Source organism: Diadema antillarum, unplaced genomic scaffold (genome assembly GCF_040938485.1).
Source record: "Diadema antillarum isolate AM-2024a unplaced genomic scaffold, OU_Dant_1.0 seq00000348_RagTag, whole genome shotgun sequence".
In the NCBI taxonomy this organism is placed as follows: domain Eukaryota; kingdom Metazoa; phylum Echinodermata; class Echinoidea; order Diadematoida; family Diadematidae; genus Diadema; species Diadema antillarum.
The window spans coordinates 1,052,324-1,069,640 of record NW_027271358.1 but is presented as its reverse complement, the minus strand read 5'-3'; the positions used below and the strand labels follow the sequence as shown (position 1 = coordinate 1,069,640).

General features: G+C 39.6%; 1 protein-coding gene across 1 annotated transcript in view; it reads right to left on the bottom strand.

Moving 5' to 3' along the window:
* Positions 1-7,235: 7,235 nt before the first annotated feature.
* The window catches only part of LOC139731010 (uncharacterized), a 54,418-nt gene continuing 44,336 nt past the window's right edge, over positions 7,236-17,317 (bottom strand). The window contains exons 4-9 of the mRNA XM_071641886.1: positions 15,576-15,674; positions 14,593-14,676; positions 12,361-12,525; positions 11,037-11,555; positions 10,516-10,711; positions 7,236-10,142 (exon numbers count right to left, since the gene is read on the bottom strand). Of these exons, the coding sequence (XP_071497987.1) occupies positions 10,037-10,142; positions 10,516-10,711; positions 11,037-11,555; positions 12,361-12,525; positions 14,593-14,676; positions 15,576-15,674 (1,169 nt within the window). The 3' untranslated portion in view covers positions 7,236-10,036. The remainder of the gene's footprint in view (positions 10,143-10,515; positions 10,712-11,036; positions 11,556-12,360; positions 12,526-14,592; positions 14,677-15,575; positions 15,675-17,317) is intronic.

The window sequence follows — 17,317 nt, the reverse complement described above, 5'->3', positions numbered from 1 at the left end:
AATTCGGAAAAATGAAAAAGACAATAACACTTACATAACGTACATTCACATGGAAATGGCACAGTTGACGTATGACACATACAGGAAATCAATACATGTCTTACTTATCTGGACCCTACTGAGTTCTTGTTTGTTTGTTTGTCTGGTGCTTTCAAGGTGGGTACTTTGCATTTTCTATCGTATATTGAGCTGAAACTACCGCTCATCTTGCCGTGCGTTACCAGTACTTACCACCTTCGTTGTGCCCTTCGTTGTGCCCTTTGCACAATTACCCCCCACTCAGTGAGTGGCAAGATTTTCTTTATGTATCTCTTTACCTGGGGCCATCTTCCTCGTCAAGCTTAGCTTATGATGATGGTCCCCTGCATTTCATTTTTATCATTTCCTATTGCTTCCTTTCATATATGATATTCGTTCTTGAAAAAAAAAAGAAAATGTATGTAAGATCCAAACGTTACGAATATTAGCTGTGTAAATGACTATGTAAGTATTTTGTTGATTTGTTGATTTGTATTGATTTTGAAATGCAGAAATAAAAACTGAACTGAACTGAACCTCTCTGGTCTGGCCCTCTGGTACGTTTCACCAGGCTTTCTCATTTTAAAGGGAGCGTAAAGTTTGGGTTGAGACCTAACTTCAGGTTTCTAATATTTTTTGGTGAGATAATGAGAAACCTCTCATGAAATATGAAAGAGCATGTAATTCCAAGAGGGATTCAACGTTTATTTGATGAAAATCGGTTTCAGAATGGCTGAGATATCAAAAAAGAGCATTCCCAGTAAAAAGCGGGACCCACCTTTTATTAGGATCGCTTTGTTTTACTTTGATTTTGGATGTCTCAGTGATTCATCTAATAAACATTGAATTCCTGTTAAAATAGTATGCTCTGTATTATTTCATAAGTGGTTTCTTGATATCTCACAAAAAGTTAAAAGCCCAATTCTCATCTCCACCAATACTATGCAATCCCTTTAAGGCGCTAAATCTACATCACTAAGCCATTCCCTTTTCCCATAAAAACAATCAACACATCCGTTACAAATGATTCTGCATCATTCGTAGAGTCATTACGAAACACCTAGACAATTAGATGATATATCCTGCAATGTCATAAACTTTGAGACAACCTGGGCTACAGATATATGCTGCATATTCAACTGTCATTTTATGCGTGTCATCGGAGTAAGATTTGATTGAATACTTATATGAAATGTCATGTTTACAAAATGAGCAGACACTGCAGAAATTTAGGAGTACTTTCCTTTGTCTGTGATTGTGTGTGTGTGGGTTTACGTGTGTCTGTGTCTTTGTGTGTAAAACATATACCCACATCCAAATAGATTGCACAGTTAAAATACTTAGAAATTTGGCCCAGTCCTGTGACGTAATTTCGCTGACGTCATAAAAAAAATAAAAGGAAGAATCCAGACCCACGAGAAGAAGGAAGCAGTGCCACAAACACTCTCTGCCTTGCTGAGTGGCTAATCTGAGATTACGAGCTAGAACCAGATCATCAAACATGAAAAGACATTCTTTAGCACAGCGAAAAGAATGAATTGATAATGAGAAAGTCTTTACCAACGTCTTTTAGGAGAACCTACCATGATAGCTGCAGTTAGTTAAGTCCCTTGATAGGGCCAGTTTTCATATCTCTTTTTGTTTGAGTCTGCGTGTTTATTATAAGGACATTCCCCCTTGCAAGATTTAGTTATCTCTGTCGAGATGTGTCAGTATACCTGTTGTGAATGTACATTTTAGCGAGATCTCGAATAGGAGCAAGCAACGAGTAGACATGCACTACTTTTGCGGTTTGTTATCATGTCCTTGAAACATGTTTCGGATGACGCCGTGGTGCCGATTTATGTTCCTTCCGCTCACCGTTCATAATACTGTGTGTATATCATAAAAGAAAATACAAAACACATACAAAACCCAAACAAATCCCTAACCAAATCAAAGCAAAACAATCCCCAAAGAAAAAAAAATAACAACATGCACACAAAACAAAATGAAATAGCAAAACTAGTGCTTGAATGAGATGCTTATTCACACTTTCAAAAGACTCGTGTTTTCTCATTTTCTGCACCCTGCATGCAGAGCTCTTTCAAGGAAAGCCAGGAAAAATTAAGAAGAGCAGTGCATAACGATGTGTATCTTCCCACCCAAAGGTTGCTGAAAATGCAAAATCAATCATCTGATTACAAAAGACGAAGCACGACAACAACAAAAAAAGAAAAGAAAGAAAGAAAGAAGAAAGAAAGAGAGAAAGAAAGAAAGAAAGAAAGAAAGAAAGAAAGAAAGAAAGAAAGAAAAGAAGAATGCGCTCATTATGTAAAGGAGTTATCGATCGTTGGATTGTGATTTTTCAAAGATAAACCGTGGTCACCTGACATGGTCACCTGATGATCTTAATCAGGTCTTGGGATGATTCAATCTTCTCTTGAATTTTCTTCAAGGGAGAGAAACATACGAGACCCTCTTGAAAGACAGAGATAAAAAATGCAAAATGGAGAATAAAAATCTCTGCCTAGGCGACCTACATGACTTATCACTTATCTCTAGCTAGAACACCACACCACATTCCATGTAGCTAGCCTTGCCTGTTTTTACAGATAATATTGACAATGAATACAAGCGTTGTTTGGTTAATACTCATTTACATTCTCCTTCTCTGCCAGATATCGAACTGAAAGGAAGACTATCTTCCAGTTTGACTCTTCAGACAAAGTGTTGCATTTTTCAAACTCACTTTGAATGTCTATGGAGTTATGCAAAGATAATCATGTAATGGCATGTCGCGTACATGTAATATGGCCTTCCAATTAAACTAACCAGAAATACACTCACTCCAGCTATTACATGTTTGCTCTGCAAGGCAAAGTGGTCAATGGCTAAAAATGAATCTGCCCCTCATTAAAACAGGTTATTCTTATCTTGATGAGAAAATATGGCAAAATTACTTTGAATCTCTCTGAAGCGCGTCTGCCTTCAGATTCAAAGGACCCGGGTCCGATTCCCTGGCATAACTAAGCAACTCCTTGCGTGAAATCATATCACCCCCTCTAGTAAGAGGTAGAACAATGTGTAGCTCGGATAGGCATAAACTGGAGGTCCCGGGAAAAAAAATCTCGCTTCATTCATTCATCGTAAAGAACTGGACCCCATGGAAGACCAGCTAGTGCAACTGAATGTGGGCTATCCAGCCATCTTCTCAGATGGAAAATGAAACAAACAACAAACAAAAACGCAATGTACTCCAGATGTCCCAATAGAATTCTATCTAATCCAAAACTTTTTGAACAGCTTAACAAATAATTAAACATTCGTATGTGTTTGACACTTCGCTTTCAACACCCCAACCACTTTCTAAATTGTTCCGTTCATCATAGCTTTCAAGTTCACCCTTTATGAATACACACACACACACACACACACACACACACACACACACACACACACACACACACACACACACACACATATATATATATATATATATATATATATATATATATATATATATATTTTTGTTTGAAATAAAAAGAACATACACACAAATAATAAAAGCTGGGAACCACTGTACTTTGAGTAAAAAGTTCTGTATTTTGAGGATAATACTCATAGTTGGGGATAACTATAAATAATGACACATCATATTTTTGAATATATAAGATAAATAAAATGAGGGTGTTTCATGCATCTTTTATCGAAAGATTAATATCATTCAGTAGATCACTTTTCTTGTCTTTTCTGGCGGAAGAGGTAATGGGAAAGAGAGAGAGAGAAAGAGGAAGAGATTGACAGATAATCATTGATAAAACAGTAAATATGTTCACAGAAAAGTAAGGATCGTAAGTATCTCACAGTTCTATTAACAAAGGATTTCTATGAAATTATAGCATCGCTACGAGTAGTTCCTCGCAATTGTTCCGGATGGTATATGCCTCTTTGTCGTACCAGCGATAACCAAGAGTTCCCCGGCCAATTTCGTAAAATTGTCATCCGATTTTGTTTCAGGTTCATTCAAACTTGTGTGTTTGACGCGGTGGCGTGACTTTGATCGAATGATTTCATCTTTAATGATTTTAAATTCCTTTTTAAGGAACCCAAATTAATGGTTACAGAGTTCAGACTCGAGTATGAGTATTCGATTTCGTGTTGGGCCTGAATTTCCACATTAGTGCATTCAACAATAAGTGACATGGGCGGGGTAAGCACTCAAACGCACTTTGAATTTCGCCTTCGAGCGACAGTTTTTTTTTTTCACAATCAACCATTCAATTCGCACATGTATAATCAGTATTAGCCATAGTAATTTTTCCCCATTTTATCATTGAATGTGACTTTGAATTTTTATTTTCAAAGTCATCATAATGAAAATTGTTTGTAATGTGAACATCTTTCTTTCGCTCAATACTGTATTCTATGCAAGTTTCAATATGAATCCTGCTTGCCATCGTGATCTTTATGTTTTGTGATCATTATTTTACATCTTTATTTTCACCATTGTTTCGGTAATCTTCGTTTTGCATATTTATTCTATCATCTATGTGTGATCCAAATAATTCTCAAGTTGATATGAGTTGGCATGTTAAGCACCTTCACAATAGAACCTGGGAATGACAATACCATCGGTCACATTTCTCTGCATGATCTCTATGGGTTTCGAAAGCTTTGTTTACCTTACACTGTCTGTCCGTGTCCTCATTGCTAATGAGCCTGTACCTAACAAGGGGCTCCGCCATGATTCCTAGTATGATGTTATTCACATATGAACATCATAGCAATTTGACAAGACTGTGTTGTCTACATCCCCTAGTTAATTGTGATAATGTTTAAGTACAGAGCAAGTAATATAATTTTCAACAAACACAACTGTGCACTTGCTTGTCCGCTACGTGTGAATGTGGATATATTCAGAATGTGCTGGCGAAAATTGGTACGAAGTTCAATAACGATTGAAACGAAAACGTATGAGCATTTAATGAATCAGAATGCGAAAAGGAAATTCGGTTGTAACATAGGTCAGTTTTTACGACCCCTAAACAAAACAAAACAAAACACTATTTTGCATGACGATATTTCAGAGCATATACTAATACATTGTATCAATGAATGGTTCGAATATGAAAATGAATGACAAAACAATGCGTGTGGCCGGTAAAATCTATAAGGAAAAGAGAGGAATTAAATAGGGCTCGTGGTTGCTTGGGTCAAGGGTCAATGTTGCATCGATTTTCTTGTTTGTTTGTTTTGTTTGATTGTTTCTTTTTTTTAAGCTAAATGTCCCCTCCCCATGCAAGTTCCTCGGTCCCTGATAGGACTGGTGTCTGGTTTAGAGAGATATAGGTGAAAATTGGAACATCCATGTTTACGAACCAAATGGGAAGGGTACAACACTGGGAATATTCAAAGTCCAACATCTTTCTAGTTCAAACTAGTACCTTCCCATTCCACTCGCCGTAAGTGGCACAATGCCTGAATTGCATGTAAGGGCTGACGGCATGCAGTGAAAAGAACTGGTGACGTTGCAATATCAGTGCCTCCTGGAATAAATAACAACCAATTTCACTGGAATTACGCCCGCAATCGGCAATTGTCGTTTATCCGCCTATTGTGAATCGAACAACACAGCGGCATTTAGAGGCCAATTCACAGAATTCAGACACATTGCTACCATAAATGGTCTATTCCACAGGCTGGGTAAGGACATGGTAAAATTCACAGGAAGCTGCCTTCGAAGTAAGCTATGATTACAGTAAAAGCTTTCAACTTCCAAGTATCAGGTTTCAGTACAGTACATTGCACATGGCCATACATCGCGTAGCAAGAAAATATTATTCTAGTTTCTCAACTTGATATACACACTACTAGACATTACCTACATGCAGTTTGAGACCGCATGAATATTGTCAGTCTTGTTGGAAAAAGTCGTCCGTACGTCAGATATCGATAACCTGCATGAATGCGTAAGCGTGTAAGAGGATACCTCTCATTTCCTTTGTTTTACGCCATTCCGACCCAAATCTTTGGAACATGACTCTTTTCTGTTGCCATCATTTATTTTTTTTTTCGATCGTCCAATCTCATTCATTTTCATTCCTGCTGTAGAGGTGTTTCGTTAGTTTACGGGCTATGGTCGTTGGATGACAATGAAAGCGTTGCTATCAAACAATCTTCAAAGGGCTCGTTTTTGTGATTGTTGTGTATGATATTAGCCATGTATAAGTAGATGTAGAGATATCAAGAGATATCCAGTGACATACGCACGGCTTTAACATTCATCTTCAAAATTATTGTTCTGTTACCCTCACCATCGTCATCGTAATCATCATCATCATCATCATTATCATCATCATATTTCCATGACCGCCATTATGACACAATACTTACATCACTCTCAGCATCATCATTATCAACATCATCATCATCATCAACATCATCGGTGTAGTCATCATGTTCATCATCATCATAACCATCATCTTCATCGTTGTTGATGTCGCCGGATTTTACAGAAATTCAAAAGAATGATTGCCATCATCACCATTTGATTCATCTTCGTCATCATCATCGTCATCTTAGTCGTTGTTATCATCAGATGAAACGATTTCGGGAGAGTAATTAAATTTGGACAAATGCTTTATCCCATTTACACGTCGTAATTTTATTACAAACCACCATATACAAATCTCTGGAATGACACTGTGCAGTGTCTTACAACATAAAAAGTGACACATAAATCGAAAAAAAAAACAGATAAAGTCCGTAAATACGTGAACGAGAAGACATGCGCGTCATCTGTAGCATGTAAACATAGTAAAAACTGTCAATTTCTCCTGAACTGTAAGGAAATCTGATAGATTTTTCCGAAAACGAAAAAAATCAATGTAGTTGATGGCATCAGCAGTTCATACCACTGGGTACAATCCTTATCAAGATAATTTACGTGTATTTGTGATACCAACAAGGCATATTGAATGCAGACTACTATGGTGTGTTTTCAAAGAAGCTTAGGCCTACATTATCTTCGTTCCAAATAGCATAATGTACACTGAACTATGGCAACCTCACGGGGGGGGGGGGGGGGGGGGGGGAGCTATATACTTTTGCTGAGTAACAAAAGGAAAATTCCCTTTTGGTAAGAACTGCCTTTTACGCACCAAAAGTGCGTGCGAACCGTTCACTGCGTTCTGGTCCGAGGCTGCCACGCATGATTTTCCAGCTAGCATATATTGAAAGGCACGTTGTTACTCATAACATTCGAGGAAATGGGGTCAAAGACGGACAGAAATTGACATGATTGGGCAAATAATATCTTACTATCATACACGGTATCTAGCCCCGCCTGCAGGGTTCTCTTGCAAAAGGTAATCTGTACAATGATCTGTACAACAATAACATACACTTCTAGGAATAAATAAACATCTAACTTAGTGCCAGTACGTATCGCAGCGACAAGATCGGGTCTTTGGACAACCTTTGGAAAATCGTACTTTTGAAGTTTCTTTAAACCCCAGTCTGACATGGAATGTCTGTTGACAAAACCACGCATCTATATTTATCACACGTTGTTGGCTCTTTAATGGAAGGATGCTTCTTAAAAAGACAGAACATGTACAATAGATTCATGACGTGTTCAGTACAAAGAATTCAATAGAGGGGCACACGTATCATCAAGGTACCCCTTGCATGACATTAATGGGTTCACTGAAGTATTTCGTAAGCATTCATGTACTCGACATTAAGTCAATCTCTATCGAGAGAAAGAAGGAATTAGAAAAATAATAATACAGAAATATAATGTCTGCTCTCCATAATATTCGAATTTAAACAACAGAACGCATCAAATACTCGTTCAACCAGAAGAAATCAATAGTACATTAGATAGAGCAGGAGTACGTAGTGCAGTTGACGTGGAAGATTCCAGTGAAGTACTGCGGCTGATTTGTAGTACGTAATATCTTCAATTTTTAATGACAGTTGTACTTCTTACAGAATTCACCTTCGTGAATTTGTTAGTACTGCAAATACAAGCTTAATATGGCACAAAGGGTGATTGACGTATAGATCTAAAAAGAGATTGTTGCATGTCAAGATGAACTTCTTCCTGGTTTGAATGTCACTTATTAAGAAAGACGTCGGACGAGAAGAAGAATGCAAAATCAAATTAAGGAGGAAGGAAGGCACATTGAAGAGTAATAATGAAACAATTATCCAATTTTTACAAAAAATCAGTTGCTGGTTTGACGGTATCACTTGCAGACGAATAGTAAAAAGCAAAATATATAGAAAGGAACATCTTCGTAAAATACCTCAAGTTCGTGCTACTTAAGAGAGTAGATGTAAACAATTCAACTTAACATGGCTCATATTAACGAAGTGCATAATGTTGCATCGAATATAATAATATCGTGTTGGTGCTACACCATACTAATAGAGGGGAAATCGTCTGTCTTCGAACAGAAAACAACTTGCACGTCATACCCGACGGTTCTGTGCTACTTTCTATTAACAAGTATGAGCTCACCCGTAAAATATGAAACTCTGAAGGGGTTAACGTGGCTGCTGTTAGGATGAAATAAGCTTCGAAGCTTACAAATCGCCTTATTCTCTTGACTCTGGGAAAATACCAACCCAGATGCATGAAAATGATAAAACTGAATTGGTGAATGAACGGCGATGAAAAATTGGGAATCACTCGATCATTTCTAGTTCCGTTAAAACACGAACCAAATATTGAACTCGCAAAGTGAAACCACAGTCAATAGTTGTAAATTTATTATCAGTTCAACACAAGACAACATGGGTGCATTGGCAAATATTATTCAAGATACATAAAAGAGTATAATGAGTAATCTAATAGTAGATTTAAACTCTGTGCACTTTTTAGTTGCATTAATGGAGATAAGATAAGTTGAACTAACTGATTTAAGGATGAAAATCTAAAACGATATTGAACATCGTGACACGTTGAGTGTTAACTGTAGTTTGACACACAAGAGTTCTTTCTCATGGCCTCTCGTTAGAACACATATTATCTTTAACAGGACTTTCTTCAGTTAACTGAACAAGACGTTAGTGTATTGCTTAAACCAGTTTGCATATACATTAGCAACCACGGAAGCCGAATCAAAATGGACACGCTTCAAATATAGTCTTATTTATACTTCAGATTCACAGCGTCAAGGTGAATTAATCATATACACATGTTTGTCATTTCTTAGCGTAGGCACTTGAATTCATATGAAATCGATCAGGCGTGGCTGGTTTGGAAAAAAAAAAAACAATGCCATGTCAATACCATGTCAGTACAATACAAAATCCTCATGACTCCCCAATCTTTTTATCAGTAGCCAAAAATCATGAAAAGTCTTACATTTTGATAGAAAAAACAAACAAAATCACAATACTGCAGTGCCTCAATTGTCTGCGAAGCAGTTAGAAGGGATGTATCGCTGTATATTGTACGCCCATGATGGGTGACTTGATGCATGACAAGAACAAAATGCCTGTCTGGTGTGCTCTTCAGTGAAACAAGACAATGTTTGTCACCCATAAGAGTCTGGTCAATTGATATGGCAGCGGAGAGGAGTTTCTTCATTGTTCTTGGTGTTTATTAGCAGAGGGGCTGTGTCTTCAGAAGAGAATATGACATGTTAAACACAACAGAGATTGACTGGCAGCAGCGATCTTTCTTTTCGCCCACGAGAGAGAAAGAGAGAGAGAGAGTGAGAGAGGGTGCGATTGCCAAACCCACCAAACATCTGACTGTGGTCTTACAGTTTACGAGCAGACTTCAGTTAGGTTGACTCTGAACTTTGACAAAAGAGGGCGTGGCGTTTTATTACGCCTTTGTAGTTATTGTCAAACTTAGTTCCTCCAGGGATCGCCACGTGTGTTTGTATTGCACTCGAGCAGCGCGATGAGAGATCAGTCCCGCAACTTCGATACCTGGCTTCTATCGATCCAAGCCAATATCGTCGGTCACGTGATCACACAAGCGAACACGGTGACCTTCCACCCCTTCACTCAGTCTTCACTGTAAACCCGCGGCCTCTCGCCAACCGTCGGCGTTCTTCCCAAACTTGTAGACCAGTCGCCTTCCGTCCACTCTCTCTAGGATTTCTCGTTTGTAGTAATATCTGCATGGAAAATAAAGGACGAATCGCAAGTAAAGAACTGATGAGTAAATTATTGTTGACAAGAGATGTATTCATATTAATCACTGTAACATTTAACAGAAGAGATCTACGGCAAGGTAATATAAAATATATTGTAGAACTAAAGCAGGCCACTGAATTCTGTAACAAGGCTAACAATTTGTTGCGAACAGGACAGCTGCGGTTTTTATCAAGTAGTGAAATCATGGGATCTGTTCCGCGTAGATCACACAGCTTTTCTAATTGGCTGGTTAGCTCTCTCATGGTAAGCATCAAGCCTCAAATTACCAATCCGTTTTGAACACCACTGACATGCATGTAGTTTAAGACGATGACAGAATTAAGCTCCTCCTACCTCATAGCGCGACTGAGCTTCTCGTACGTCATCTGCGGGTTGTTCTTCTTTCTGCCCCACATCGTGGCGACGGCTTCCGAGTTGACAAATCGGAACACTCCGGACTCGCGATCCTCCCATCGGATGAATTTCGGGCAGTACGACTCAGACTTGAGCAGGTCTCTGATGAATTCCCATAGATGATTGCCTTTCATAGCTACAGAAATGAAGAAAAGAAGGAAGAAATAAATATTGATTGAATGCATTAAAAACCGTTTCCGCGTTCCTCGTTCGGAGATTAGATACAAACAACTTACTGCGGAAACATTAATTGCAATTGTTGCAATATTGCTACTTTAGACTTCGAAATGACAAGCTTAGTAGAAACCGGTAGTTTCTTAAAAGACAGAATTGCAGTTGTAACAAAAACATCCCGAAATACAGCAAATTGATGCAATACAGTTCTTCATTTATCGATAGTTGTTTTCATTAAACTCATTCAATTCGTTAGAATCAAGCAGGGAAAGGTTTTGCATGTTTACCTTCGCGTCTTCCTCGGCCTCTGTTCCTGTTGGGCGTGGTTCTCCCATTGCTAGTGCTGCCGCTTGTTGTCACCTGCTCCTCGTCGCTGCACCCGTCATCGCTCGACGTGACTGACTGTTTGCGCGGACGCGCACGGTATGGCTTTCTGATTGGTCCCGCACAGCTGGTTTGCTGCTGAGGTGCCGACTCCTGCGTGACGATGCCATCCGCGTGCGCGTCCAGCATCTTCAGTGTCGTGTGCAGTGTGCGTCGCTGATAGTTATGCGTGCGATCTGTAGGCGCCGTGACCCCATTGTAAAGATGTTGCTGATATGGTGATTGCTGATATTGTTGCTGCTGGTGTGGTTGGTGGTGGTGGTAGTGGCTGTGAGGCTGCACGTTGTGATGGTGAGAGTGATACATGGGTGGAGGTGGAGTCAGGACGGACGACATGTTTGACGCCATATGGTCAAAGTTGAAAGGATGCCTGCTGTCTTCAAGTGGAAGTGCGTAGCTTGCATCGCTCTCAATGTCCGAATCTATCAAGATATCAAGAAGAAATAGACACGAAAAATGTTATATCATTCCATGCAACTAATATCCTTTCTAAAAACAACACACAACCCTTGTGTGCTTATGATAGCTTTCAGGGGAAAAACAGAATCTATATCAACATCCAAGGTCAATTGTCGCGCGACTTGGCGTGTGGCGACATTTCAATGAAACTAAAGACCACAAGACGGTGACACCCGAGATGACAGTTCTTGTTATCACGGAGGCAATTTAATCTCTGTACCAGGGTACCACGGCTGACTGTCAGCTAAGGGTGCCACGCCTTCTGAGGCCACAGTGTCGAAAATGCAGAACACTGCCGTATTATCATATTTATCACAATATGTATGCACAGCTATCTCCTATGGTACAGTTTCTTGAGCTGTATGTCCGAAAGAAACAAAAGAAAGACGATTTCAGTGTAGCTGAGCAGAACATCCAAGGTGATGCTTCTGAAGAATGCTTGTGACAAATGCTATTGACTGTCTCACGTATCTCGTGACTTACGCAAAACTTACATTATGCATTTTCATGTAATCTTCAATAGCCTGAATGTCATAAATATATGAAGTGTCAATAAGTAGCCTTTGGTCTAAAATCTCATGTTTGCTGATGGACACTGCAGAGGAGAGCTTCAACCATGGGTACCTAGAATACGAGTGATGTGTTTGATTGATGACTCAGTTGGTTAGGCAATGTGTGCAGACTTTGAAGATAACACAGTAAAGCCAAGTTTGTCGTTTGTTGTCTAGTAAATGAACGACACAAGAGAAATTTGTCTGGTAAACTGACCTTCGCCGGCGGAACTGATGCCATACTGGAGAGTGATTGGTTCGGACTCCATCTGAGCGAAGGCACTAACCAGCGAGAGGTCGTCCAGGTTGGGAAGATCTCCTGCAAAGATCTCCTTCTCGTTGATTGGGGACGGCGAAGGAACGGGGCTGGGGATGTTGCAGTCTGCTGGTCGCAAGAGAAAAAGGAATGGAGGAAATAAAGATATCTTCTTACATCGGTTACACACCATACAGTACATTAAACACGTTTCTTAATACGAACCTGAAATGATTCTGGAACCCATACTGTGTAAACAGGAATAGCAATTCAGTCAATTTGGTGCTAGTAAGTACCGAACATGAACTTTGCCAGGGCGTCAGCCAGGGAGATCACTTAACCCTGAATATAGCCATCCTTGAACTAGCTTACTCATCAAAGTGAATTCACAAGAGGTAGATGGAGACAGATTTGGGTAAAAGTGTTTGTGTGAACGTCCTACCATGGATGTGTAGGGGGCGGCGTGCTTGCGCAAGGATACACAAGACAAGGTGCTTTGTACACACAGTCCCGCAGCAAGCCTCGTCAATTGTAAGATCGGTTACGAAAAGAGTGATAGATCTGATTTGACTAAAAGCGTATCCTTCGATATCCTGAGAGTAGGTTACGATCATCTTGAGTATACATAACCTGCATAGGATTTCGAACCGTGGACTAAAACAAACAAGAAAAACGACTAAAACAAGGATGTCGCCTTTATCAAGCCGAACGGTTGTGTAGAATCATCCAGGAGCGCATGATTCACTTGAAATAGGTTGTCTGGACCAGGAACACAATTGTTTCTCTCTCCCCACCATGACATTCTTGTGCTCAAAAGCCGCCATCTATAGCTAGTACAGTGACCACAATCTGACCAGCAGAACAGGCGCCATCTTCCGGGTTAATTAACGTGTCACTTAGTTCTCAGATATTCGCGCTGTCTTACACACTCAATCCACACATCTGTGTCCTAGTGCCATCACACTGAATCAACTAGTAAGACATAGCGGTGATAAATGAAAAACAACATTCACAACGGTTGTTTTACCAATACATAGACCATAGTACCTAGTAAGTGCAAACTACGATTCATACTTGGGTGGTGACGCGATCCAAACATCGGGTACAGCGCTTTTTACAAAACGTGCGATCACACAGGGCACCAACAGTAAAAGTAACACTTGATAGCAAATCAACAAGACAACAACTTGCAAACCACCCTTATGTTTGATGGACATTTAGATCAGACGAGAGAGAGAGAGAGAGAGAGAGAGAGAGTGAAGGAGGCTATTTGATATCTCCACACACAGCTTTCTATACTGAGAATGCACACTTAGAATATGGCACTGCGATAAGCAACCAGTACTTAAGTTCAGGCTTTCAGGAATCGCAGGAAAGAGCGGGAGCATTGGTTTCGATTACAAGCCGTTCTAACCTTCCTCAAACAGTCGTTTCGTCGTAATAGTTTGAAGATTTAGGATTTACTTATACAGCGTACATTGTATTTCACTTTCATGCGACACACTCGTCTCTCAGTAAGGAAAGTAGACTTTAACTTTTTGTTTTGGTTTGGTTTTTTAGCATAGAAAACAAATTCAGAATTGATGTAAGGAGTGGTTCGCCAATTATCGTCTTATCTTTTATTCAATTTAAAGAAAATATAGAGAAGAAAATGCTTCATCTTTCTGAAATAATATGACAGTGCTGTGTGCTAATGGCAAACCATAATTTTTAAACTGCCGCGCGAAGCAAACACTCCCAACAGCAAACGTGTGATGCGTCGAGGAATAAAATTGTTCAAGAAGGTGAGCAGTCTTGAAAAGGAAAATTTGTGGGTAACATCTTAGAAACATCTTGGGCTCCCGCCAAAACTTACTATCATTGAACTTGTCTCATGTGCGTCACGAAATATCCCTGTTTCTTTAAGTCAGTTCCGATATAGCGCGCAAAGTACACATTTGCTTTCCTTATGAAAACAGACGTAGGGATACTTTCCCAGCGGGTATAGGTGTCTATACGTGAAGTGATCTGTGATTATGAAGGGCCATAATACCATAACTATGGATGCTTCAAAAGAAGAAAGGGGAAAGATGTACATAGACAGATCAAACAGGCAGATATGATTATATACAGCTAAATAGATAGATGAATATAGAGAAAGAGACAGACAAGGGAGGGGAGTTGTTCGGCTATTCATGTGGATACATGACTTACCGTCTACGGTTTCGGCAAAACTGCTCCCAAATCCATGGGTAGCCAGGTTCAATGGCAGCTCTGAAGAAAAACTTCCAGGAAGATCTGGTATGATGAGAAATGGGGTCAAAAGAGGAGTAAGAACTCAACTTCGACGTGGACAGAGCCTGAGAAGGGTGATATCTTTTCGCGTCTACACTCGACTTTTTTTTTTAAATCCACCATCATTATTTTGTGTGAGCAATAAGTCATTGTTTTGCCATTGGATTTCAGTACCACATGATATGTTTCTACTTCGTAATTCTCATTTGTCAGTGATAATAATGCTTGTGCAATATTTCATGGTGAACGCAAATGCCGTAAGATTGTATTATCTTCATTTGTCAGTAATATAGTATCATCTACTGGTCATATATTGGAGGCAGCCCTGTCTTCAATGACGATAAAAAATCTCTCGAACTGACATAAACAAAGGAAATTCTGTTGACTGAATAAATACAATGGATTCTTGGTTACATCGAGTAAATTTGTGATGACGAGTATTCAAAACTTTACCAGAATTCTGGTAAAGAGTCGACAGAATCCAGACCAACATAGTTCTTGTTACTGTTCAATAAATTCTCATCAAGCTATTAATTACAGCGGATTCATTATTCTTTCTTATTTTTCAATAACAGACCGTCAAAGAGGTCATGCAAGATAGCAAGCATTGCTAAGAACGCGTCCATTTTTACTGCCCCGGCTAGTTCCTCTCTCATCGTAATGACAAACAACGCGGTGCATCATCAGATAGAGTCACGTAACGAACAGGCTCTTGAGACCAACACATCGCTCGAATAAACGTCTTATGATCATTTTGCTCGCAAGAATTTTGACTGGCTTATCCACGATCCTCCAAACAAGATACTTTTATCGAGTTGTGAAAGAGATGACGCTTCATTGGGCTTACGAAAATCACTATACCATATTTTGGAACCACGATTTACATCATGGAGGGCACTCACCATGTTTGCCGAATGTATCACAGCCATATGGGACTAGATCCGGGTAGGACAGGGGTTCAATCAGATGGTCCATCGGTTCGGATGACCCGTTCGTGCACACTGTAGGCAGACAATAAACAACCAGCATTTTTCAGTAAAAATCAAAGTCTATAAAATCTGAAGAAACGTGTAGCTGGGTATCTGATCACGCAGTCACGCTGCTCTTTTGATTGTGACCAAGGAAAGGATGCGTGTAAAAAGGTCAGCCTTTTCAGTCATATTTTGCAGCCTGAATTTCTTTTAAAATAGTCAGATACCAGTATTGAGAAATGAGATTTCAGCAATAAGGCCTTAAGCGTTATGATGTGAAAAATGAGACGACATCTCGTCTCATCGACGGGATTGAATGAGAGAGAGAGAGAGAGAGAGAGAGAGAGGTGGGAGAGGGAAGAAAAAATTCTTTACCTTGTGAATGACTACAAAATTAACCACAGTAATGCTTTTATTACAAGAGACAAGGATGTTGTGCTTCTGGTGTGACATGGGAATTTGAAATGATGTGATCCAGACAGCAAGGCTATATATCGCCTCGTGAAATATAGTCATATATGACGCATGTACGCATCCAATTTCACTATAGCTGATGATTCAGTGGCACAGATTGGTGATGAACGACAAGCAATACACAGGATGAACTCTCGTTTTCAAAACGGGCGGTCGTTGGTTTAGCAAGTTTTACATAAAAGTCTGACGCTGTGCAGAGGGAGAGAGCGGGGGGGGGGGGGGCAAGTATGAACGGCTGGTGACATTTAAGACTAGCACAAACCACAGAGCTCTCAAAATGAAGATGGAACATTGCAGCTAAAATTGGCACTTCGTCGGTAAATATAATGTATAACGACCTTAATGTACGGCATTCTGCAACGCTGGTTTTACATACGAAACCCACTCAGTATTGGGCATCTTACCATACATAGGTTTAAAAGATAAATTAAAGAAATTACAAACGTTTCAATCTGCGCGTTCCTGCAAGAATTCAGCCATCATGGCGACAATTTTCAAGACATTTATCGCCAGCGAAGTTCCCATCTGCTAGATATCTTCCCTTACATATTTATTTCGATTTCCGTTTCTGTTTTGGGTCTCTCTATAAATCCCCCGCTTTAACTGAAACTCAAAATGCTGGCCGATGACTCCATAACTACCCAAAGATGACTTCGTTGTCATCGCTACACGCACAAATCTGCGGATGACTTACTAGAAGGACATTTACCGCGAAGATAAAGCGAAGTGGACCTAATAAGAAGATTTTTGTAACTGGAATGTCAAGAGACACACCTAAATCACCACTTTCATTGAACAAAAAGTTTACCAAGGGATAACATACACCAACAAAGTAATGGTTCCCATAAGCCATTCACTGTACGAGGTGTCGTGATAGTAACTTTAATCAATCTCAGTTTCAGTTTGGCCTTAAAAATTTATGGGTGAAAGGCAAATCACGTGCTGCAGTGAAAAACCCTCCAAAATGCTGGTACATTCACTTAATATGCTAAACTTTATTCCAGCGTCATCACTGCCCATAGTCAGTTCAGAGAGCTACATTTTGATATATGCTGTTGATGGATTGCTGTTGATCTTGGCGATGGGATGTTTTGATTGCTGAGGGGCAGCGATGTTTGTGTGTCTCTGACAACTTAAATCTGACACTTTAACAAGTCTATTCTCACTCTTACACCCACGCAGTATCTCTGAGTATCACT